This window comes from Myxocyprinus asiaticus, chromosome 26 (genome assembly GCF_019703515.2).
Source record: "Myxocyprinus asiaticus isolate MX2 ecotype Aquarium Trade chromosome 26, UBuf_Myxa_2, whole genome shotgun sequence".
Classification (NCBI taxonomy): domain Eukaryota; kingdom Metazoa; phylum Chordata; class Actinopteri; order Cypriniformes; family Catostomidae; genus Myxocyprinus; species Myxocyprinus asiaticus.
Genome location: NC_059369.1, coordinates 24995742 through 25019916, shown reverse-complemented (window position 1 = coordinate 25019916; position 24175 = coordinate 24995742). Strand labels below are relative to the sequence as shown.

The window sequence follows — 24175 nt, the reverse complement described above, 5'->3', positions numbered from 1 at the left end:
TGTCATCGTGCTTAAATCGGCAAAAACGCATGAGCAAGTAATTTTACTTGTTTACTTTACTGAACAAATGCAGACCCGAATACAGGTTGTTTCCTCACTCATGCGAAAAATGCCACAGTTCCACTGCAACCGAACTTGGATCATCTCCTACAGGTAGTCTCGGGTTCTGTACTGCGGTCCGCTCCCCGGACTGCAAAACAGCTTTCACATTACCAACTTTTCATGCGAACTGTGCTCTGTTTTGGCTAAACTGCTAGTGTGGAACCCCCCTTAATTACCCCAGAGACTATTAGAATTGATGATTAGCAGTCAATACTTCAGGGAGATTAAATACTGGAATTTAAATTTAACTTTTTTTCACATTTATTTTGATTATTTGATTGAACAGCAATTTTTATTAATACACCAATTTCCCAATAACGGTTTACAGTGTTTGCTCAAGCATTAAAATATGCATGCACACACACACATTTCACAAGGTGGGGACTTTCAACTGACTTTTGTTTTTATACTGACCTATTGATATTTTTCTATACCCTAATCCCCTATCACTAAACCTAACCTTCACAAACCCACTACCCCTAACCTTCACAAACCCAAAATCTAAATACTGCATATTTAGATTTTAATGAAAACTTTAGTAGGTGATTTCAGGTTTTACTATCCTTGTAGGGACATATGAGCCTCACAATATAGAAAACACCTGACCCCCCATACACATACCTGTGTCTGCAAAGCCGGCTCCTCTCTCTGGGAGTTTGCTGGCATAAGCATTGCTGAGCGCCTGCAAGAAAGCATCTGTGGAGGTGCTGTACACACTGCAGCCATCCGTGCACTGCCGCCATAGTAACACAGCCCCTTGGCACTGATCTAATTGAGGAACAACTGCTCCGACATACAAAGTGAAAGAGAGAGAGTGAGGGCTTGAAAGATATTTTCAGAAAATATAAAGTTATTATATATATAGTTATATAAAGTTATTATTTTCCATGCATCATAATTTATAATATAACATGTCTGAAAAATCCAGTGAATTGAGAAAAACTGTGGACCGACTGAGACACAAATAACACTGCAAATACATACAGCAGATAGCAAAAAAATAATTTAACAGACTACTATAAAACTAAACAAAATCTCCTCTAAAACAAATCCTGTGAGACATACCCTCCTCTGGTTGACTGACTCCGCCCCTCGAGTCCTTGACAACCCATCGAATTAGCTCGAGAACTCGAGCCTCCCTGAGGAGATGGTCCAGAGCATACATCTCCCCACAGCGCAGAGGCCCGAATGTCCCTAACCTCTGTTCACAACAACAAAATACAGAGCATCAGTACAAATGCACTGTTAAATGTAGACCAGTCATCCCCAAAAAATGACTGGGGCTTTAAAACAAATTACTGCGAAAATAGAAAATAGCAAATATTCTTCTGAAAACAACATGATGGAGAGCAAATAAAAGTGCAGTCATCAAGTTCACAAAACCCATTTAATTCTAAAACAATTAAAAAAATAAAAATAAAGTATCAAAAATATTTATAATATATAAAAATACATAATATATATATATATATATATATATATATATATATATATATATATACACACACACACACACACACACACACACACACAGGTGGGACCAAACATCCTAATGAAGTATTATATATGACTGAAGTCACTGACCAGTAGCTGTGAGCTGCAGTTCTTCAGATGAACCAGCAGGGTGTGATCTAGAGCCGGGCACCCTGTGCTGAGAGGACCAGACTGAGTGTCCCAACATCTTGCTTCACAACCCTCGTCCTCCCCTGCGCTCTCCACAGCCGCTGGCCGCTCTGCAGCTCTGTATCCATCACAACATACAAATATGAAGACCAAAAGACGTCAGATAAAAAGAGGGAAGTGGCAATAATCCATACAATACTTTTAAAAGTTTGAAAATAATTTCCTCAAACAGTTTCTGTTCAGTTGTCCTTCTAAGCACAAGGTGGCAGTAGAGTACCATATTATTAGAAAGCGATGTGTTTTGAGGAAAAATCTTTGTTCAACCTGATTTTTTATTTTTATTTTTATTTTTTATAACATATAACAAGACATTGCCTATGTAGTGTGTTACCTATGCAGTGTGTTCCGTTTAAAGTGAGACATTTATCAAGTTCTGACCTGTCTGTCACACTCTGTCTCTCTCCATCCTCCTCATCTTCTTCCTCCTCCAGGTCTGATGTATTGAGGAAGTCAAAGCTTCCAAGAGCAGTCTCAACTGTCAAACTGACACTTGACGAACGACTGCGATTCCGTACCTTCACATACATTCACACAAAAGAGATCAACAAAACATTCAAACAAACTTTAAACTATCTATCTCTTTTCACTTTCACTAATAATAACAAATTACATTTTGATTTTAAAGTGAAAGGTGTAAAATATACCCAATGTTTTAAAACTACATTTATATTCATATTAAACTGAAGAAAACCACAGAATTTGAGGTCCATACAATGCAAGTGAATGGTGGCTGGAACTTTGAATCTCCAAAAAGCATATAAAGGCAGCATAAAAGTAATCCATACGACTCCAGTAGTTTAATCCATGTCTTCTGAAGCTCTATCCTCCTTTTTCACTATAAATCTCCTTGGCGATCATGATTCCAATCTCTATTACACTTCCTATTGCCATCTAGCACTCTGCACATGCGTTAAGTACTATTAAGTGTAATCAAGCTTGAAATCATGATCGTACCAAGAGACTGCAATGGCAAGATGTACAGTGAAAAAGGAGTTATATTTTTTAACTGGTTCATCCAAAACCGATTGGATCACTTCAGAAGACATTGATTAAACTACTGGAGTTGTGTGGATTACTTTTATGATTACTTTATGTGCTTTATGGAGACAAAGTTTTGGTCACCATTCACTTGCATTGTATGGACCTACAGAGCTGAGATATACTTCTAAAAATCTTCGTTTGTGTTCTGCAAAAGAAAGAAAGTCATACACATCTGTGATGGTACGAGGGTGAGTAAATGATGAGAGAATTTTCATTTTTGGGTGAACTTTTCCTTTAATGTTCCAGGTTAAATACACATCAAAAAGGACAATATAGAAAACATTACAACTCATTTTTGTACTATGGAAGGATTAACAAGTGCTACTAAAAATATTCCTTTGAACCCTCCAGAATACCTTACCCCATAGACTTGAATTGTAAGTGTGTTACTGCAAACAGGATCTTTGTTTGTTTTACAAATTGAGGCATGATTCAAAATTACTTTGTGGTAATCTTAAGCTTCAGCAAATGTGGTCAATAGAGCTTAAATTAACCTGGAATAGAACCTGGAACATTCTTAAGGCCAGTCCTGGAAAAAGATGATTTCAATTGAACAGTGTTTGGTCTATGACTAAGCTAACTTGTGTCAGGAAGACCTGCCCTCTATAGACAAAGAATGAAACCGTGAACAAGGAAAATGTCTTTGATGAATTCTATTGTTCTACAGTCGAAGACCAAAGCCTCAATCTTTTGACCCAAACCCGGATCTGAGACTTTGATGGTTATCATGAGTCATGGATATGTAAAAGTGAAACACCCAAAGCCTGGCATCTCAGTCAGCCAGGAAGAGCTACACCCAACGTCTGGGAAGCCCCACTGCAAAGGACAGAAGCTAATGTAAAGTTTCCTCTGCTTTCAACCTCCTTTACCTATTTCACCTCATAAAAGATTTAAAATGTTGATCAAATGTGGTGATCTATACAGTATATATGACCTGTTGTGAAAGCACTAGTGCATATGGATTCTTAGAATCACAGAGGTAGAGGTGTGCACATGCATACAGTGGCCCCAAGAGGTATTCGGACACTTAAAAATGTATGAACATCATTGCATTACATAACAAAATATCAACCCAAGAGGCATTTTATTTAAAGAAAGATAGCACAAACAGACATTTCAAGTAAAGCAAGTGAAGTTTGTTAGGTTTTAAATGATAAAACAATAAATATACTGCTTAATTTAGACAAATACATTCAAAAGTACACTTTTTGTTAGTCAAATGTTAGTGGAAACATAGTTAATGTGATAAACTACACCTGTAGATACTATGCAAGGACAACTGTGTGAACTTAAGGGGAACTAACTTCATATACATCTGCTAAATATCACATTGACACCAGTTGGTTAAAAGTCATTGCAAAAATGTCTCAGAATAGTAGTTATTTTTGAGAAAAGGTCTAACATCGTAAATTTGCAAATGCCACCAGTGTTGGGTGTAATCTGATTACAAAGAAATTAGTTGCTGTAACCTATATTTATATTTCTTAAGTAGTGTAATGCATACATTTTTTAAATTCTTTCAATCAGATTACAGTTACTGACTTTCAATTAAAAATATTACTTTTAAGTACATTACTTGGGTTACACATAATTCTAAAATAATATTTGTATGTATAGGACAATGAACAAGAAGGAAAAGCTGAAATTACTTTGAATTTGTTAAGTGGAAAAACACTACGGAAGTGTTTTAGAAAGTAACTTAAAAATAAATTATCAGTATTTGTTGTGGATTACTTTTTAACTATCCCATCACTTGATGCCACTTGATTTGATAGTATGTTATTTAATGTAAACATTCATATATTTTTAACGTGGTGGTCCAAAACTTTTCGGGGCCAATGTATTTGCAAACAACTGAAAAAAAAAAAAAACCAACCCAAACAAACAGTAATTAACTTTGTCACTCACTGTAAGTGCTTCTTCCAACAATTTCAGCTCTTGCTCCAAGACCTGCAGCTCTGGGAACTGGCCTCTGCAGTCATCAAGAGAGGACATAACTGCACTAAGGGCTTCCTCCACACTGCTGTCTGCTGATTGTGCCTCATAATCATCCGTAGGTCTTGTCTCTACCAAAGAACCAGACTTCTCAGCTAGCAGATTGTCTGTTTGTGTCTTTGTGAGGCATGACTCATGGCTCTGTGCTGAGAAATCAGTTCTAGATGCTTTCAACTGATGGGACAAGACAATAGCACTGGGGGAAGAGTATTTCTCACCACAGGTATAGGAGACAGAGCTTGGCCTAGACCGGAGCTCTTTGTTAGCTTTTTCAGATGAGTCACAGGCTGTGGTTACAGCAGGAAGTCCCTGCTGCTCCTTGCAGGAGCTCCTTTCTGGACAGATCAGTGGCTCAGCTGTGCAGGTTGGTTCACAGATGGCTGGGTCGGGAACAGGGCAGATCTCTTGAGTCTCTGGTACGACAAAACAGGTTTCTGCTCTGTGGGGCTTATCTAAGTCACTTACTGATATCGAAGAGACCATTGAAGTCACTTCAGTGGTCTCCAAGGACTCCCCAGTCAATCTATCAGTCAAAACACCATCTACACTGTTCTCGCTGATGTGGCTAAGAGAGCGAGAATATCGGGGATGGCCATTGGGCACCTCCTGTTTCAAAGGGGACTCAGTGATTATTTTTGCTGCTGGTTTCTTGAGATTTGCCTCCTCTTCTTCCTCCTCATCCTCTTCTTTCTGATTGGTCAGGCGGGTGGGAGTAGAGGTCGCTGAGTCGCGGGGGGCAAAAGAGATTTCAATGGCAGGAGGAGTAGTTTGTACCTCAGGCTGGACTAAGTTTTTATGTGCGTGACGCATTCCCAAGGAAAGCTGGGGACTGGATGAATCGTCTGAGGATTCCGAGGAATTTGACCATGCTGTTCCATTCTCCATCTCTTCCTGTCTCTTCAACATGTTCTAATGGATGAAAGAGCTTATGAGGATGAAATCAAATTATCATGATTAAGATCATTTAAGGAAAGGCCCTTTTACATGACTCATGTCAACATTCAAGCCAATAACTTGAATTTTATGGAGGAAACATTCAAGCTAAAGCTTTACCGCCAATGCCATGGTGAGCGCAAGTCATGTGTTGTAATGCGTCAAACATAATTCAACATCGATTTCAACTTTGACCCCGTGCAGCCAGTGATTACCAGACAATTCGCATGATGCCTCATGATGTGGTGGTGCCAGTATGAAATTAAAACTTCATACTGTGCATATCTAAATAAATTGGGTCTGTTCAGAAAATTAGTTAGCCGCCTAGGATGCCTCGTGCCTACAAAGGTAGCTGTCTTCTATGGCAGCATACTGAAATGCAGCCTCATAAGTGATCAATTTGTAACATACTACACAGGCAGTAATTCCACATGCCACAAATAGTGCTCCTCACATGTAGCACACGAGAGACTTGACTCCCATAGATTTTTCTTGTGCACCCCCAGTTCTGGTTGGATGCCAAAATGATCAAGGAGGCCCCCCTTCTACGGTCTGACGAAGACCCCTCCCCCAGACCCCCCTCCCCTCGACTCGCAACTGATTTCAATAAAGGTGATGTGAGTGGAATGACGCAATACTCTAGTGAGCATTCTGTCATAGCCCACTCAGGGAAGGACACATACAATGCTTCCTTCGAAATTTGTCCAAACAAGGTATCTCAGAGGGTAGCAAAATTAAGGTACCAACCTTTAGGAACAGCCTTCGCATCGGGAGCGTGCCTATGATACCTTAAATTACTGCCTCTGTAGGCAGCTCACTAGGTTTTGAAGCCAACCCATTGAAACTGACAGAATTGTAAGACACAACACCGAAGTCATATGCTGATATTCGTACAATAATCATCTTATATTATGTATATTAGATATTCTATGCAAAAGAATAAAAAGCAAAATAGTACAATCACCCTTCAGTGACACTGCACGCTTTTCTTGAGGAGGTCAAAGCGTAACATTTGTGTTGATTGGTGGGTTGATGCCCTGACACAAGTCATATGAAAAGGGCCTTGTAGACCATTATAATTATCTGTTCATTTTGACCAGTGGCAGACAATGGGAGTGTTTGGGAGACCTGAATAAAATTTTACAAAGTTCTTTATTTTTGCAATTCTCTTTGGTTACGCTAGTGGCGCAGAAATTACACACTTCACCTGTTTTATTTGGTCCATGGTGTGACACATACGCTGAACTAAATGAATGCACAGTATAAGGACTATGATGAGACAGCAGAGTTTTTAAAAAAAAGGAGGCGGCGGCGAGTACAGTAGATGATGGGAGTGTGTTCTCTGTCACTCAGCATTATGATGAATCTCCAAACACAGAGCTTCATTACAGTGGAGAGCAGACTGGCGTCAGGCTGAGAGAGCCAACACACTCCCTGCTCCCTCTAATTAGCTTCTGCTTCAGCCACTCTCTGCCTCACTGGATAAATGTGACTACCCTCCAAAACAATAACAGCAATCACTGAATTAATTTTGGACGGCTGGGACTTTGTTTGTGTGTAAATGCTACTGTTGTCACTCACAGTCAGACAGAAGGAAACTTGGCTACTAATTCACACTACAAACAACATGTACAAACATTTTATTTGATCTACTAAACAAGACTCTAACAGAAATTGGATAAAACCACAAATCATAACTACAATTACCAAGATCAACTGCAGACACTACTAATTACTAGAACTATGACAGAAGTACCATACAAACCTGTTTTTCGTGTTCACCGCTGTTCAAGGCTAGTATCAATCACAACCTTCCAGCCACTTACAGACTACTAACTAAAACTATACAACTAGATAGTCACACTAGTGCTATGGGCTGACCACACTTACATGGTTGGAGGGCAGAGAGGACCACAGGCGGACTGAAGTGACATCGCTGCATGAGCAGCTCTGAGTCAGTTTCTCTGTCAGCGTGTCTCGGAACACGTCCACTAAGGACCAGCGCTGTTTGGACATCATGCTCCGTGGAGCTGTCTGCATGCAGTAATTTTAAGGTTGAGAGTGTAAAAACTGACTGCCATCTAGAGATATGCATGAGTACCCAAGTACTCAGAATTAAAAGAACTGATCGATCATGAAAACACAATAGCAACAACAATAATAATTGTAAAAATTATAATAATTTTGTTTTTTGTTTTTCAACTGAAATCTACAAACTAAACACAAACCTGCTCAAAAAAGGGCCTCTTTTTGTAATTTTGTAAATGGTATTGGTACTTTTTATTTTATTTTAGCCAAACCCTCGTCGGACAGCAATTTGCGTTGACACTGGACATGGTAACTTTCAGTCAAAAGGAACAACTGCGCTCAATAATTTCTTGGGAAAAGATTAGATTAAAACAATTTTTAACTTGACACAGCATCTTAAGACACTTAAAATGATGGAAAAAGGTACTTGATTGGACTGTTGGGTCCCAAAATACCCTTCCTTACTTCCAGCAGGCTAATGCTAGATTTCTTTTGGTGCAAGGCAATCTGAGCCATCAAACACAGATCTAGCCCAGTTCAATACACAGACCAACCATCTATTGGTCTAACCTCCTGATTGAGTCTATTAGGAAAAAGCGGCAGTTTATGAGAAATGGAGACACTTATGTTTCTATGATCTTCAAAATCTGAGAACAAGACGCTTCTGAGAAACAATATCAAATCTATGTGGAACATATTGCCCGAAATGAAATCTTAAGGGACTGGGGTCTTGTGGATTATTCTGGATTGGACCATTAGAACAGGAAAGAGCCAAGACTGGCATTTTCACATTATGGTGGTATGCACTTAGCAGAAATGTTTAGTTCAATTCAGATCAAATGAATCACCCTCGAATTTATTGGAAGCAAAGCAGATGAGTTATGAAAGCAGATATATTCAGGGAACAAGAAAGATTTAAAAGGTTTTGTCAGTCAAAATGGAACAACCACTAAGGCGGCGGACAGACTCACATAGAAGGCCTGTTCCCGCAGAGACGGCGTGTCTGGAGGACTCTGGTTGTACGTGGAGAAGCGTTTGTTGACAGAAGGAGCTTTGTTCACGGTGCTAGCTGAAGACGACTGATCATCTTTGTCAAATGGACTACAGTAGAAAAGATAAGGACATCCGTGTTAACAGTGCATTTAAAATGAAATTGGTTTTATACTAATAAATTTGTGTAACCAATTTTCTTTTAAAGAGGTAACTAGAAGATCTTTCAATGGTGACATTTAATATGATACCCCAATAACAATCCCCCAAAAGCTGTACATACTTCCATGACACCTCTAGACTGAGTTTGATGGTGCCCAAGTCATTGATATCCACAGCCACAGTTTGGGGCAAGGCAGCAAACAGGTCCTTCGTCTCACACGAGACACTCCCCACCACCACATGATTGGCCAGACTCTTCAGCTCCGTCACCTTAACAACCATATAGGAGATATTCATTTAGGAAAAAAATGTCATCATTGGTTCAGTGACTGACACAATGGAGTACTTGCCAACATTAAGGCCCCTGCATTTTTCCTAGGAAATCAAAGAACGAATGGGTGTGACGTCATTTAGAACAAAATCTGGCCAAAAAGAATGTGGTTTTGAGTTTATTTCGTTGGTTCGTGACAGCTCACAAGTGCAAACTTTTAGGAAAACTTCTTACCGGCTGCTAAACACCTTACTGCCATTGGTCCACGTCACTGGTAGGTGTAACCTGGGGCTCCACCTACTTTGAGGCCGACAGCTGATTCCCATTTAGTCAGTTAAAGAGAAAGTTCACCCAAAAATGAAAATTCTCTCATCATTTACTCACCCTCATGCCATCCCAGATATATATGACTTTCTTTCTTCAGCAGAACACAAACAAAGATTTTTAGAAGATCTCAGCTCTGTAGGTCCATACAATGCAAGTGAATGGTGACTAGACTCTTTTGTAGCTCCAAAAAAGGAAAAAGGAAACATAGAAGTAATCCAAAAGACTCCAGTGGTTAAATCCATATCTTCAGAAGCTATACAATAGGAGTGGGTGAGAAACAGATCAAAATTTAAGTCCTTTTATTGCTTTAAATCTCCACTTTCACTTTCACATTTACATCTGAAAGTCACATGTGGTGCCTGTTTAGTTTCATTTTCACATCTCAAAGTGAAAGTTAAAGTGGAGATTTAGAGTAAAAAATTGTTGTTATTTTTTTCACCCACACCTATTATATTGCTTCTGAAGATATAGATTTAAACGCTGGAGTCATATGGATAACTTTTATGTTTCCTTTATGTGATTTTTGGAGCCACAAAGGTCTAATCACCATTTACTTGCATTGTATGGACCAACAGAGCTGAGATATTCTTCTAAAAATCTTAATTTGTGTTCTGCAGAAGAAAGTCATACACATCTGGGATGGTATAAGGGTGAGTAAATGAGAGAATTTTTGGGTGAATTATCTGTGGTGATGGGGGCGTAGCCGAGCGACGTCTGTGGAGAGCGAAGCCGCGAGAGGAAGAACAGTAAGGATTGACACCTGTTGGAAATTATCTCTAACAGATGTTTGTGTTTGCAGTGAGAGCTGAGAGGGATATAAAAGAGCAGTCCAGTCCGCCTGAGGAGGGAGAGACGCACAAAGCTGTGTGTGTGACTGTATTTGACGTGCTGTTGAAAAGCAGAACATTTTGTGTAGAACGCTGAAAAGTGTGTCAAATAAAAGAGTTACTTTGGACATTTACCCGGCCCTCGCTTCCTCCTTTATAAGAAAGAAAGAAACCTGTTACACTATCCCTTTAAGATCAGGCAACATGAACACACAGGTGTAAAGATTTATTAGCAAGATGGTGCAAATTTACCTACATCTGTATGATCGCTCACGTACAGATATTTTCCAAGAACATATGTGATTTTTTTTGTGTTTAATTAGTCTACAAAAGGAATCACATTTTCACAAATACTCTTAAGTTCCCATTCACTCTTTTGTTTGATATGCTTCTTCACTCATGTCCCTTCAACAGCAAAATCCATTCGCACCTCTGCTTATAGTAAGTTATGCCTATCATCATTCTTTTGCCTGTATTCTGCCCATTAACACTCTTTTATACCCTTATCTTTGCAGCAGTATCAGTGCCATCATTAATTACAATAACAGAGTGTAATTGGTGTACACTATGGCTGGTATAACATTTTAGCGCATTAGCTCCATGAATGCAAAAGGTAAACATTACAAATTACACATTATCTACTGCAAGTATATTACTTCAAATTATCAACAAGTAGTTAAAACAGCTTCTTTTATTGATCTTGTGTGAATTCTACTCATGAAGTCATAAGACATTTTAATGTCATATTTAAATATACTTCTAAATGCCTCCCCCAGTTGTGTACAGTGGGTGTCTGAATGTTTGCAACAGTATGTTGTTGCTCAGCTGTTTCAAACTGCTTTTTAGCTCTGAACAAGAAACAAAGAAGAACTGCTCTGTAAGGGTGCTTTCACACTTGGTTTGATTGCTTGGACCGAACCCGAGTTCGTTTCCTGAGTTGGTCTCTGTTAATATCATATATTTTGAGTCCGATTACATCATCGACGTGAGTATAAGCAGCAGCTGTTTACCACTGTATCTAGGTAGCAACTCGAGAAGACGTCAAAGATTACTAAAACACACTCTTTTTCTTTTGAATAACCTGCACTGAAGAATCGTGCACAATAAGACTAATGATATTTATTATAGTAGTAAATGGGATCACTTTTGATTTCATGTTGACTTTTAATGCTGATCATGCTCATAGATAGGCTCAGGCATATTTTCAATAAGGATTATTGTTTCAAACAGAGCTCTCTGTCGTGCAATCTAGTCACACAGCTCTTTGGAACAAACCCAACTGCTCCTTTTACATCTCTCAGGCATATCTAAAAAAGTTTTGACAAACATCAGCTGCATTCTATTCATTCCTCCCCTGGAGCCTCTCTCCATTTTTCAACAGATTGCTATATTCTGTAAAATTCCCTCGCTTTCTCCTATGCAGTCTTCCTCTCTCTATCCCTTTCCCTTCCCGCACATTATGTCCCGCTGTTATGTGTCACGGGAGAGGAAAAAGAAGTCAAAGTCCAGCTGTAGTGCTGTTATGTGCATTAATGTAACAGATTGATGCAACTGAGATTGATTGTGTGGGTGGGGGAGAGAGAGAGAGAGAGAGAGAGAGAGGGGAAAGGAGCAAAACAGGCAAGAGCAGAGAAGATTTGAGTAAATGATATTGTATATTCATACCTTTATAGAGAGGAACTCTGTGATGAGGGGGAGGAAGACCATCTCCTCACTGTCCCACACTTGCTTGCCATTGATCTCAATCCGACCTCGCAGCTTCCACCGCTGGCGACCATACTTCATAAATATCTGCGGAGGAATTAATTTAGATATCACAGTTCATATATATGAACTGTATGTCTAATTGGCACAGAGAATGACTGAATCCTGAAGAGCACTCAATCAAATTATTAAAATACTTGTCAAGTCGGCTTTAAAACAACATAAAAGAGACCATTCATTCATGCAGGTAAAGAGGTGGAGAAAAACTTGGCTTCTGTTTGTTTTTGTACAGTAAAGGCAAAGAATAGAGTGAGCACAACAGATGGGCTGTAAAAAAAATAAGTCTCTGCCACCCTCTCTCTTTCTCTCATCCATCCCTGGATTCTCAAGTCAATTGTCTCACCACCTCCCTGCAGTCACATGTCTGTGGGCTCCAGCTGAGCAGACTGTGCTGACTCACTGCACTGATTGGCCTTTCAGTCATTCCAAATCCTCTGCATGTTAAACAGGTGGAGGCGGGGCTGACACATTAACATTCGCCCCTCTTTAATTATCATCTGATTCCCAAAATTTGTTCTTCGCTGCAGATGCAGTAAGCACACTAGGGAGTAGTGCTAATGCGTTACCTTTCTGTTTCTATTAGCTCTAACTGTCTCTGTCTCTCTCTCTAGTAAACCAAGTAGACAATTTTATACAAAGCTTGCTTAAGGGCTAGCTTGTTTTGACTCATGGATCACCCCTTGTGAGTTCAAATCAACAACCTTGCAGTTACCATCCCAGATCTTTAACCACTAAGACACACCACCCCTCTATAAGTCATATCTGTCACCAACAAGTACAAAGTAGATCAGTGACAACTGGTTTCTATAGCTTGACTGGTAGAGTATAGCATTAGCAACACAAAGGTCATTGGTTCGATTCCCAAGCAACACACATACTGATAAAATATATAGCTTATATGCAAAGTTGTTTTGGATAAAAGCGTCTACCAAATGCATGAAATGCAATTTGGTAGCATGACTTTATCAAGACAAAGGGAGTTGATGAATCTATTAAACAAGAGAGAGCAGAAGCAGCTCACCTCATACTGATCTCCTGCACAAAGTCGTGCAAAACCCGCCAGGCCTGAAACAGAGTGGACAAATCGTTGCTTAAGATGCAGACATATAGTCACGATTATGGAACACAAACACTCATACATTTATTTTTGGCACACAGATTATGGCGTTTATTTCAACGGCTTGAGGAAAATATGGTTAAAAAAATAACTTAAAAGGAATAGTTCACCCCCAAATTTTAATTATGTCATTATTTACTCAACCTGATGTTGTTTAATACCCGTATGCGTTTACTTTTTGTGTTTAAGTCATCACAGGGTTTATTCGCCATAATGTTAAGTGAATAGTGACTGGGTCTGTCGCATGTTTGGTCACGAGACACGCTGAGAACAAATACTGTAAGTTTGATGTTATCGATGTAGTCACCATATTTGATTTAACTTTACTTTATTAATACAACTTGATTTGAGAGTGAATAACAACATCAATTCGTAGTGATTGTCACTTCAGAAGACTTGGAATATAGTGCATGAGTTGTATCAATTAGTTTTATGTTTTTTGTTGTTTTTTTTTTTTGGTCTTTCTTCAAACTTGACAGACAGTATTCACTAACTTTCTGGTGAATAAACACTTTTTTAAATACTTTAAAAATGTATCTTGTGTGTTCCATGGAAGAAAGAAAGTCACATGGGTTTAAAGCTTAGGGTGAGTAAATGATGTAATTTTCATTTTTGGGCAAGCTATTTCTTTAAAGTTTGTAAGAACCCCCAAAAACATCATGGTTTTGAGTTGACCATTGTGACAACTCGAGAAGGCCTGTGTTGTCTTACCCTTCATTTTGACATGGAACTCTCCCAACTGGTTCTCAAGCTCACTCTCTAGCATGCACATATTCTGCAGAGATATAGAGACAGAGGCAGTGGGTAAATATAGGGAAGAAAATAGATTATGGTGGCAGACGTGCAGGGGAGAGAGAGAGAAAGAGAGATAGAGAGAGAGGGTGGAGACAAATACAGCAGTTCATGGAGAATTCTCTTCCTAAAGCTGACTGCATGTCTTGCAGTTACCATTAGGGTAATGAAAAGCACTTGACTGGCAAAGGCCATCCACTATTAATCAGATTGCCTTGTTGCATTATTTCCACCAGCATATCTAATCAGTCTAGTTATTTCTCTCTAGGCTCTGTATCCATCTGACTGGATGTGAAAAATAATTTGGCCTAAGTCATAATCAGCAGAGCATAAGCTTCAACTTCCTGACAATGACATAAAACTAATCACATTTTTGAATTCTATTGTTCTACAGTCAAAGACCAAAACCTCAATCTTTTAATATGACATTTTTGTCAGTCATATCATTATATTGATATGACTATATATTACTACTTTATTTATATATTAACCTTTGGATCATACCACTGAAAATTAAGCACAGTTCATTTCACTAAAACTAAACTGAAGTGGATTTCAGTTCTGAAGTGGATTCAGTTTACTAATACTGTAGTGAATTTCAGTTCTAAAATGGATTCAGTTTACCATAGTGGGTGCCACACTAGCCAATTTTTTCAGTGATTTTCAGGTGTGAGCCTAATTTACATCATCGCCAGCTAGGCAGTGGGAGACGAAGCATGCATTAGTGTCTGCCAGCGGAACTGTCGGAACTCGTTGCTAAGTTAATGGTTCTAGCAACGGGAAAAAAGGATCCAGCATAAAAGAAAATATTGTTCTGTTGCCAGGGTGACTCTTGTTCTCTTAAAATGTCCAATGAGTTGCTTCTTTACTGAAGAACTGACAAGATGTCAAGCTGATCCAAATGTTTTTTTTTTTATCTGTGATCACACTCGGCAGCATATCATCAAAAACTGATTGGAATCCATAGTGATTTTGTCAGAGTGTTTTCCACATTAAAATGACTAAAATGAAATCAGAAAGTGAGGCACAACAGTCTATTTTTATTGAATGTGATTTCTTTACTCACTAAAAGCTGAATATGGACATACACGTTCTATGGCAAGCCTCGAGGGGATAAATACACAATCACACACTTTCACAAGGTTAAGTTACTCCATGAATTGCATCCTAAATCAATTGTTGGTATGTTGGTATTTTTGTCTCCACCATTTTTTAAAGGGACAGTTCACCCAAAAGTGAAATTTCTCTCATCATTTACTCACCTTCCTGCCATCCCAGATGTGTATGACTTACTTACTTTCTTCAGAATGCAAACAAAGATTTTTAGAAGAATATCTCAACACTGTAGGTCCAAATAATACAAGTGAATGGTGATCAGAACTCAGAAGGTACAAAAATGACAAAGGAGGCATAAATGTAATTAATATGAATCCAGTGGTTAAATCCATATCATTTGAAGCAATATAAGTGTGGGTGAGAAACAGATCAATCTTTAAGTCCTTTTTTACCATCAATCTACACCTCTGACCAGCCCCAACCAGTAAGTGGCTGAATGTGAAAGTGCAGATTTACAGTTAAAAACTGGACTTAATCATTGATCTGTTTTTCACCCACACCTATTATATCGCTTCTGAAGACATGGTTTTAACCACTGGAGTCTTATGGATTACTTTATACTGCCTTTTTGGCCTTCAAAGTTATGGTCACCATTCACTTGCATTGTGAGGACCAACAGAGCTGAATTATTCTTTTAATTCGTTTGGCAAAAGAAAGAAAGTCATACACATTTGTGATGGCATGAGTAAATGATGAGAGAATTTTCGATCCCTTTAATCAACAAATGTGTCATACCTCTTACTGAAGAGAGCGAGATCTCAGCAAAACAGTCTGGAAGTGTGACACCTCCCACCAAAATAGAGTTTTACTCTAGAGTGCTACTTTGGTGCAGGCTTAAAACAGAAGTGATTTTCAGTTCTGAATTGGAGTCAGTTTACCAACACTAAACTGAAGTGCAGTTCTTAAATCTCTCAAACCGTATCTACACTGTTTCCTCTTAACTTCTTGTCAAAGTATCCATATTTCTTCCCACTATACACTCATCTGCACACACCCTCTAACCTCTGTGTACTCTTTGAAGCTCTTGTTGGCTTCAGACAGACTCTCTCTGGCCTCTCTGCTGCTTGGAGAGGCCGTGTAAGCCTTCACCATCTTATTGGCTCCATCTCTCAGTCTCCGCTGCATACAGTAGGCCTCGTAGAGTTCATCGATCTGTAAAAACACCCAATGACACCCCAGTGCTTATTAAAATCAATGGAAATATGTTATGCATGTTGATAAGGATTGTCTTGAGTAGCATTCAGTATTTTTATAGCTTAGTGATGTTGCTGCCGTTCTTGTCAACATCCAACTGGTGACATTTACCTGATTAACCAGCTACAAACACACACACAAACCACAGCTTCTTGTTGTTAATCTTTTATTGCCCAAGTGCTTCCTGTAGGGCCTCATTGTCCCCAATATAAGTAATTTAGATGTAATTGATCTCTCCGCAGCACCTTGAGTAGGTCTGCAAATATGGAAGTCGGTTATGGAGACAGGAAACAATTAAACCCCTAATAATGCCAACCACCTTATGCACAGACTGAAGTAAATTTAGAGAAATACAAATACTGAGGCAGATGTTCAGAATAAAACAATTTAGCATTAATGTCCCAACAAACAGCTATTTAGGATAGAATGTGTTCACAGCACAAGTTCTGTATTTCAGAGATTAGCAAAATCGAATGTTTTTAGATGCTGTGTCAATGAAAAGAACTTCAACCATTCACCTGCACTCTGTTCTATTCATTGCACTGCATCTTGCTTTTTTAAGCACAAGGATGCATTCGGTCAGAACGATCATTTAACTTGATATATAACAACAGAAATCTAGGATAGGTTCTCATTTGGATTGCTAATAAATGTGCATAATGTATGTGTGTGTGTGTGTGTGTGTGCGTGTCTGTGTGAAGAGGCCAAGAATGGTAATGACCCAAATCCTCTGCAATGCAGAAGCAGCAGTATCCTGCAGAATTAAATAGTCAACACAGCAGGGGTACCTCATACTGGGCGTAAACACAGACATACACTCGTGCACACCATGGGATAAACACGCAAGTGTGACCCAGACAGCATGAGGACACGTATGCACCATACAAACATACATAATCCCTATGATTGAAAGCAAGAACAAGAGGGATACAATCTGCAACACTTACAAGGTTTCCTGCAATAAATGAAAGAGGGAATGGAGGACAGAAAGGCAGAAAGTTACAGAAGGAAAATATTTCCCTCTGTCTGTCCTTCTGGAGGTGGTTAGGAGGAGCAGTCCAGTGAGCATGATCCAGAATACTGGCATGGAGTCAGTGGGACAGTCATAAGCTTCACAGAGTTATGACAGTACCTCTCCTGCTAATATACACTGCAATACAAAGCTGAAAGCAATATGTCTCTTCATTCATATTTATTTAGGCCATAGCCAATTCACAACTGCTAAAATTGCTATAAAGAATCTGAAAGTTTGGTGGGACTATCATTGGAATGACAGCTCAGCAAAGCCGCTTAAAAGGGATAGTTTACCCAAAAACTAATCATGTCGTTTCAAACACATATTACTTTATTTATTCAGTGGAACACAAAAAGAGATATTAGGCAGAATGTTAGGGACTGATAGCCTTAGTCACCATTCACCTCCACTGCAACTTTTTTCCATACAGACTAATGAAAGTAAATGGTGACTGGGTGTTAGTCCCTAAACTTCTACCTAATACCTCCTTTTATGTTCCAATGGTTAACAGAAGAAAGTCATACTGGTTTAGAACAACTAGATGGTGAGTAAATGATGATGGAATTTTCATCTCTGTGTGAACTGTCACTTTAATATATGGGCTTTTTTGTATTCCCCCCCCCTTCCCCCTCATAATCCATAACATAGAGGCCCTACATACTGTATCTCACTTTGCAAAAGCACGCAGGCTCCCTGCAGTGCTCACGAGTCACGACTCATAAAACACACACTAATCACAAAAGAAATGGCGCTATGGAGTAAAGAGGAGGAAGAGGAGAAAAGATGAAGGCTTCTTCCTGTAGTGCAGCTGGCTTAGGTTAGTTTAGGCTGTTAGTTCAGACTCCAACGGGTCCAGTGGAGGGTTTAACCGCTCCCCAAACAAGCCAGGAATGCGAGTAGGCCCTGGAGCTGTCCTCTGCCTGTGACCCGTGTCCCCTGCAGTGTGCGAGCGTCTGTGTGTGTGTACTGGGGAGAAATGTCTGTGAATGTGTTCTTTGAGGGTTTGTGAGGAAGGGTTTTGCTGTATATCTTGTAAGTGAATATCTATCACAAAAGAACTGTTACTGTTTTGACACCATGCAAGAATGCATTCACACAAACATACAGATGTTTTTATCAAGGCATCAGGGCCACGCAATAAGGATCACCAGCACAAGAGAAATTTGAGCAAGAACAGACCTGCAGTGCTTTCTTAACTATATAGAACCACAACATACAGTACATGCACATACAAATAATATTTGACAAGTGTCAGATCCTGTTGTCTGCACACATACAGGACAAATCATCAATCATTGCTATTTCACAAAAATATGACAAACAATATAACTAAATGAATAATCAGATCTGTTCATTTCATAAAAAAGAAACATGTAACCCATAACAAAATAATTCTGCATACTAAAGAAGGATGTCACAGATGATTAAAACACATATGCCAAATTTATAAGTAATAAATAAGTAATTATTATAAGTAATAAAGTAACACACCTTCAATAGCTGTGGGTGTACATATCTTAATTATTATATATTATAACAACTATTCAAACATATTTTAAAAAGACTAAACAAATACAATGAAATTTTGAATCATGAAAATCAAATGTGGTTGGGGTTTTACCATTTGACCAAAAAAAAAAAATCACATCATCCGCCCTAAAATATTTGCATATTTAAACATTTAATTTGCATACTTCAGTTAAACGGCAAGCTTACCTTACTGAGATGAAACTCCAGCCGTCTCATAAATCTCTCAATCACTTTCACTTGCTAAGGGCACAGCAAATAACAATCACAATATTTTGAAAGGCAGTAACTGCTTAATAATATGAAATAAATAAGATCCCAAGGTGCCTTTCAGAATCTAAACACAAGTGAGATGGAAGACAACATAGAAGTTTCCACTCACCTTGTCAAGTTCATACAGAAAGCCCTGTGGCAGAACAGCAGATAGATGTCATATTAAAATCAAATAGTTAAAAAACCCTGATATTTGAAAATAAATGGGTATACATGTGGAATTGAAGTCAGAGCAAAAACGAATGCTTTCTTTTTTAGCAATTTTTTTTAAACATTTAAACATTTTAATTTAAAAAATCTAAGTATTAATTTCCAGTTTCATACTTCTATACCCCAGACCATGGTGGTCATCAGGGGGTGAAAAGGACCCCCACTAAGGTCCTCTATGTTATTTCCTCATTGGACATGGGGGACAGGACCCATCTATAAATATTTTGTCCAGGGCCCTGTGAATTAAAACAAAAGCCCCTGCACCAGCCTGCACTTCAATGCTCGTAAGTTTTGTGATTCTCTCTCAGATGTTTATACTTACCAAGCGAGAGTTTCTCTTGGATTCTTTCATTTGTCTATTCAGACTGTCCAGCTCCATCTGATGGACCTGCAGGTAAGATCTGGAACAACACAGCAGACATAAGCAATCAGTTTCTGTTTAGCTATCAGTGACATATCTGTTTCTAGAATAGCTCTCTGTGAGTGTGATTTACTGATAAAATACACTGCATTATGTGTCAAAATTAACTTTAATGCTGAGACATGCACTTAAAGTCTGTATTGTGCATCCCATATGAACTCCACATCAAAAACATTTAACATCTAATTTTCCTTCTACTTAGACATCAAGGCTTAAACAATGGCATAAATCACATTAAAACTGTGCAAAACTAAAAAATTGCTATGCCTTAAGATGCCTTGTGTTTCCAAATTAAGTCATGTTTTTTCTAACAGAAAGTAACTCTTAGGGAGTCCTCTTTAAAAAAAACCTAACGTCAGACCTCTTTCGTTCGAACCAAAACTGAACATGCCGCAAATGAACCCAGTTTTTAGCTATAGTTTCAGGACAAAATTGTCCCTCAAATGCTAAATCTGACAAAACCTCCCTTTGGGGACATTCGTGAACATCCTCATTAGGAAGAAAAAAAAAAAAAAGATTAATTTAAAAAGAAAAAAAAAATTATTAATAAAATGCCAAAAGTATTCTTTTAGGGGTATAAAGTTAGTCTGTAGTAATATTCATAAGCACTACATAAAAGCAATACAAGGTATTCAAGGTACCCATTTAGTAAGTAGTAAGTACCAAGTAAGTGTGTGTGTGTGTACAGGTTTGACTATACTTGTGTGGACCAAATTTATTTTAATGTCCTCCCTAATGTGGTGAAACATGTTGAAAACCAACTTGTGAAAACATTTCCAGTGGTCTTTACTAGTTAAAAAGGCTCATGAATCTTCTAAATCATGTTTTGCTTTAAATCTACTGATATTAAAAGACTTGTTAGGATTAGGCTTATGGGTAAGGTTAGGGTATTAGAAAATACCTCTGTATAAAAACCATTGCGTCTGTGATATGTCCTCACTTATACAGTAAAACAAATGTGTGCATGTGTGTACATACTGCAGTCCTCTCTTCAGAGCCTCATACACCTCGTCCAGCCTCTCAGGCTGGGGCACCTTTGGAGGAGGTGATTTAGTGGAGAGTGTGAACATCCTGCTTGCTCTGGAGGGAGTCTTCCTCACACACACGGGGATGCTGAACACAGAGATGTTCCTGGGACACACAAAAGTACACTCATTAAATAAGACAATCCCATACATCAGATATGAGGTATTATTGCTGGCTGGGGAAACATAAACAAACAATCTCTAAATCTAAATCAATAGTGCTTTCGAATAACACCAGTGCTGATCGATTCGAGCTGCAACCGTTCATTCAAGGTGACAGACAACTCAATAAAATAGAGACAAAAGAGTGATGTGACTTGATTAAATATGCTCTTGTAAAGCTGTATAAGATAAATACAGGTAATCACAACACGCATAAAGGTGAAGTGTGTAACTTTTTTTGGTATTAAAACATACGGAGACAACAATAACCAAGCCATTTGTAGGTTAATTTTCATCAAAAGTTTCTTTGGTGCTATAAAACTTCCTGTTTCGAGCGAGCCATACAGCCCAACACAATAACAGTGACACAAAGTGAGTTGGGGGCGGGACTATCTGTTTGCTTGATGAACAGCAGATGAGGGGCATATTTGGGAGGCTGTTTGAAAACTTTGTTTATTTTTGCAATTCCATTTGGTGGTGCAGAAATTACACAGTTCAGCTTTAAGGTAGTAAAATTAACAATGGGAACTAGACAAAGCTTTTGAAATACACAGAATAAGTATTAAAGGGATAGTTAAAAAAAATGAAAAGAAGAGCAGGAATGATGGAGAAATATGTCAGATGTCTGAATATTTGCTTAACGCATTCCTCTCTTTGTCTATAGCCAGAGGGAACCTGGCTCCCCCAGTGAGCCTGGTTTCCCCTCAAGGTAATTTTTCTCCATAAACTATAATCTTATGGAGTTGTGTTCCTTGCCTCAGTCGCCTTTGGTTTGCTCACTGGTGGCCTAAAGACAAACAATTTATTTTAAGACATTATCTATGATCACATTGTTTATTTAAACCACACAATGAGGACTTTAAGACATTACAGACATCACAGCTTCAAAATTTTCTTTCATCTATACAGTAAAATATTAGAGAAAGTTGTAGCTAAGCAACTGTTGGAGGTAGAGAAGGATAATACTTTGAGATATTTCAGTCTGGTTTTAGAGAAAACCAAAGTACAGAAACTGCCCTTCACTTACTGGAGGATGCTGGAGAGTGCTCCATTTTTACTATTGCTTGATTCAACTACAGCGTTTGATACAGCTGATCATTTAGTTTTAATTGATACACTGAAGAGATGGGTGGGAATATCTGGGGTGGCTTTAGACTGGTTTGTTTCCTACTTGTCGAATAGAAAATTTGAGGTGTCTGTTAGAGATGAGATGTCCTCCTCTACAAAACTTAATTGTGCTGTTCCACAAGGATCCCTATTAGGGCCAATATTGTTTTCACAATATATGTTACCGCTTGGCTCTGTGACTTGAAAATACAACATTAATTTTCCATTGCTATGCAGATGACCTGCAGTTGTATTTGTCCGTGAATCCAAATGATCTGACTAATTTAAATTAGTCTTCAAACATGTATATCAGATATAAAAAATTGGATGGAATGTAATTTTCTTGAGTTAAATACTGATAAAACAGAGGTTGTTATAATCAGTAATGATTTAAAAAAAAAAAAAAAAGTCAGACTGAGTCAGCACTTAGTCAAGTGGTCCCAAATATTCAACAGGTAGTGAAAAATTTGGGTGATGATTTTGAAACAATTTAGATTTTGAAGATCACATTAGGAAGTTTAGTTCAATCTTGTTTTTATCAGTAAAGGAACATTTCCAAGGTTAGACATGTCTGGAGTTTTAGGGATACTCATATCGCCTTGATTATTTTTTTTATTTTTGGGGGGGGGGGGTTTCTCCCCAATATGGTATGCCCAATTTCCAATGCGCTACATTCAGTGCAAAATGCTGCAGCTAGACTGTTGACACTAACTAGGTCATTTAATCATGTTATTCCAGTTTTAGCTTCTTTGCATTGGTTACCAATTCATTTTAGGGTTGATTTTAAAATTGTATTAATTACATAAGAGGAATAACATGGTTTGGTGAAAGATTATTTAGCAGAACTTTTAAGATCTTATGAAACAGACCTCTTAGATCTTCTTGAACTGTTGGCTGTTCCAAAATCCAGATGCAAAACTAAAGGTGATAGAGCTTTTGTAGTGAATGCTCCACGATTATGGAACAGCCTGCCCTGGGATATTAGATCTGCTGAATCTGTCTGTATTTAAGTCTCGTTTAAAAACTCATTTGTATAGACTTGCTTTTATTACTCTGTGAATGTGTTGTGTTTTACTGAGTGTGTTTTGATTTTTTGTTTTGTGAAGCACTTTGTGCTAAATTGCTAAAAGGTGCTATAATATAAAGTTATTATTATATTTAATTTCAGTTACAGCACAATTTTCTGTAAAGCTGCTTTGAAATGAACTGTGTTGTGAAAAGCACTATACAAATAAAAAATGGCTTGAATTGACTACTCCTGTCATCCTCCCTTTCATTCCCTACTGTTTTCCTCTCTGTTGTCCTGATGGTGCTCTTCTTTAATGTTTCATGCTTTCTCTCTCTCTGCTCTATTTCAACAGCAGGGGTTTGGAGAGAGCTGAACATGTTTTTTAGACACACAACATGAAGCAGTAGGGTCAACACTCAAGAGCCACTCTGCCCCTCTGAAAAATTAACATGATGCCACATACTTAACTTTACAACACTGCACACACATACACTTGCACAAAAAATGATGTGAAAGTTAAGCTTATTTCTTCAAATAGAAAAGGGGGGGGGGGGGGGATAAACCTGAAAATATGTTTGGCAGGTATAAAATCTAAGCAAGATCCATACAGATTTCCACTAAAATCTGTCTTCTATTTTGCTGGAGTGTAGCTTCTTTGAAGTCAGTAACAAATGCTTCCCTGCTGCCTGCAGACATGAGGATTCACAGGACATCCTGTCAGCTGTGACTTCCCTTTAAAGACGTTGACTGCCTATGGCCATAACTGAATGGGGTAGTACTATGTAACGGTATGTGTGCTTGCATGTTTGAGTGTATTGCTCTTGGTGTCCACTGATAATGCATGTGTTGCATTTGTTCACGAAATTGTATGTGTATGTTAAACAGGGATGTGCAAAACTACAACTACTACAAACTACTACTAAAAATCGACTAGTTGCTGGGTTCTCTGAATGACTAGTCAACTAATCGGTCTTAAGGAAGTCCTGTATAAATAGGCTGGTTTCGGGTTCACATGACCCCTATCGGACACGTTTCTAAATAAGATGTGTTCTTGCATTCAAAAACAGCTATGCAGGGCATAAAA

General features: G+C 38.4%; 1 protein-coding gene across 5 annotated transcripts in view; it reads right to left on the bottom strand.

Annotated features, from left to right (window-relative positions):
- LOC127417136 (rho family-interacting cell polarization regulator 1-like) overlaps positions 1–24175 on the bottom strand; it is an 88556-nt gene that overhangs the window by 9166 nt on the left and 55215 nt on the right. For 4 of the 5 annotated variants that reach the window (XM_051656845.1, XM_051656844.1, XM_051656841.1 and 1 more), the window contains 16 exons: positions 20767–20919; positions 19690–19768; positions 19267–19290; positions 19074–19127; positions 16151–16300; positions 13952–14015; positions 13145–13188; positions 12025–12150; positions 9056–9204; positions 8754–8883; positions 7645–7788; positions 4735–5730; positions 2164–2300; positions 1687–1843; positions 1168–1303; positions 724–885 (listed from right to left, as the gene is read on the bottom strand). In XM_051656845.1, the coding sequence (XP_051512805.1) occupies positions 724–885; positions 1168–1303; positions 1687–1843; positions 2164–2300; positions 4735–5730; positions 7645–7788; positions 8754–8883; positions 9056–9204; positions 12025–12150; positions 13145–13188; positions 13952–14015; positions 16151–16300; positions 19074–19127; positions 19267–19290; positions 19690–19768; positions 20767–20919 (2705 nt within the window). The remainder of the gene's footprint in view (positions 1–723; positions 886–1167; positions 1304–1686; positions 1844–2163; positions 2301–4734; positions 5731–7644; positions 7789–8753; positions 8884–9055; positions 9205–12024; positions 12151–13144; positions 13189–13951; positions 14016–16150; positions 16301–19073; positions 19128–19266; positions 19291–19689; positions 19769–20766; positions 20920–24175) is intronic. The other variant, XM_051656842.1, reaches the window with a different exon arrangement.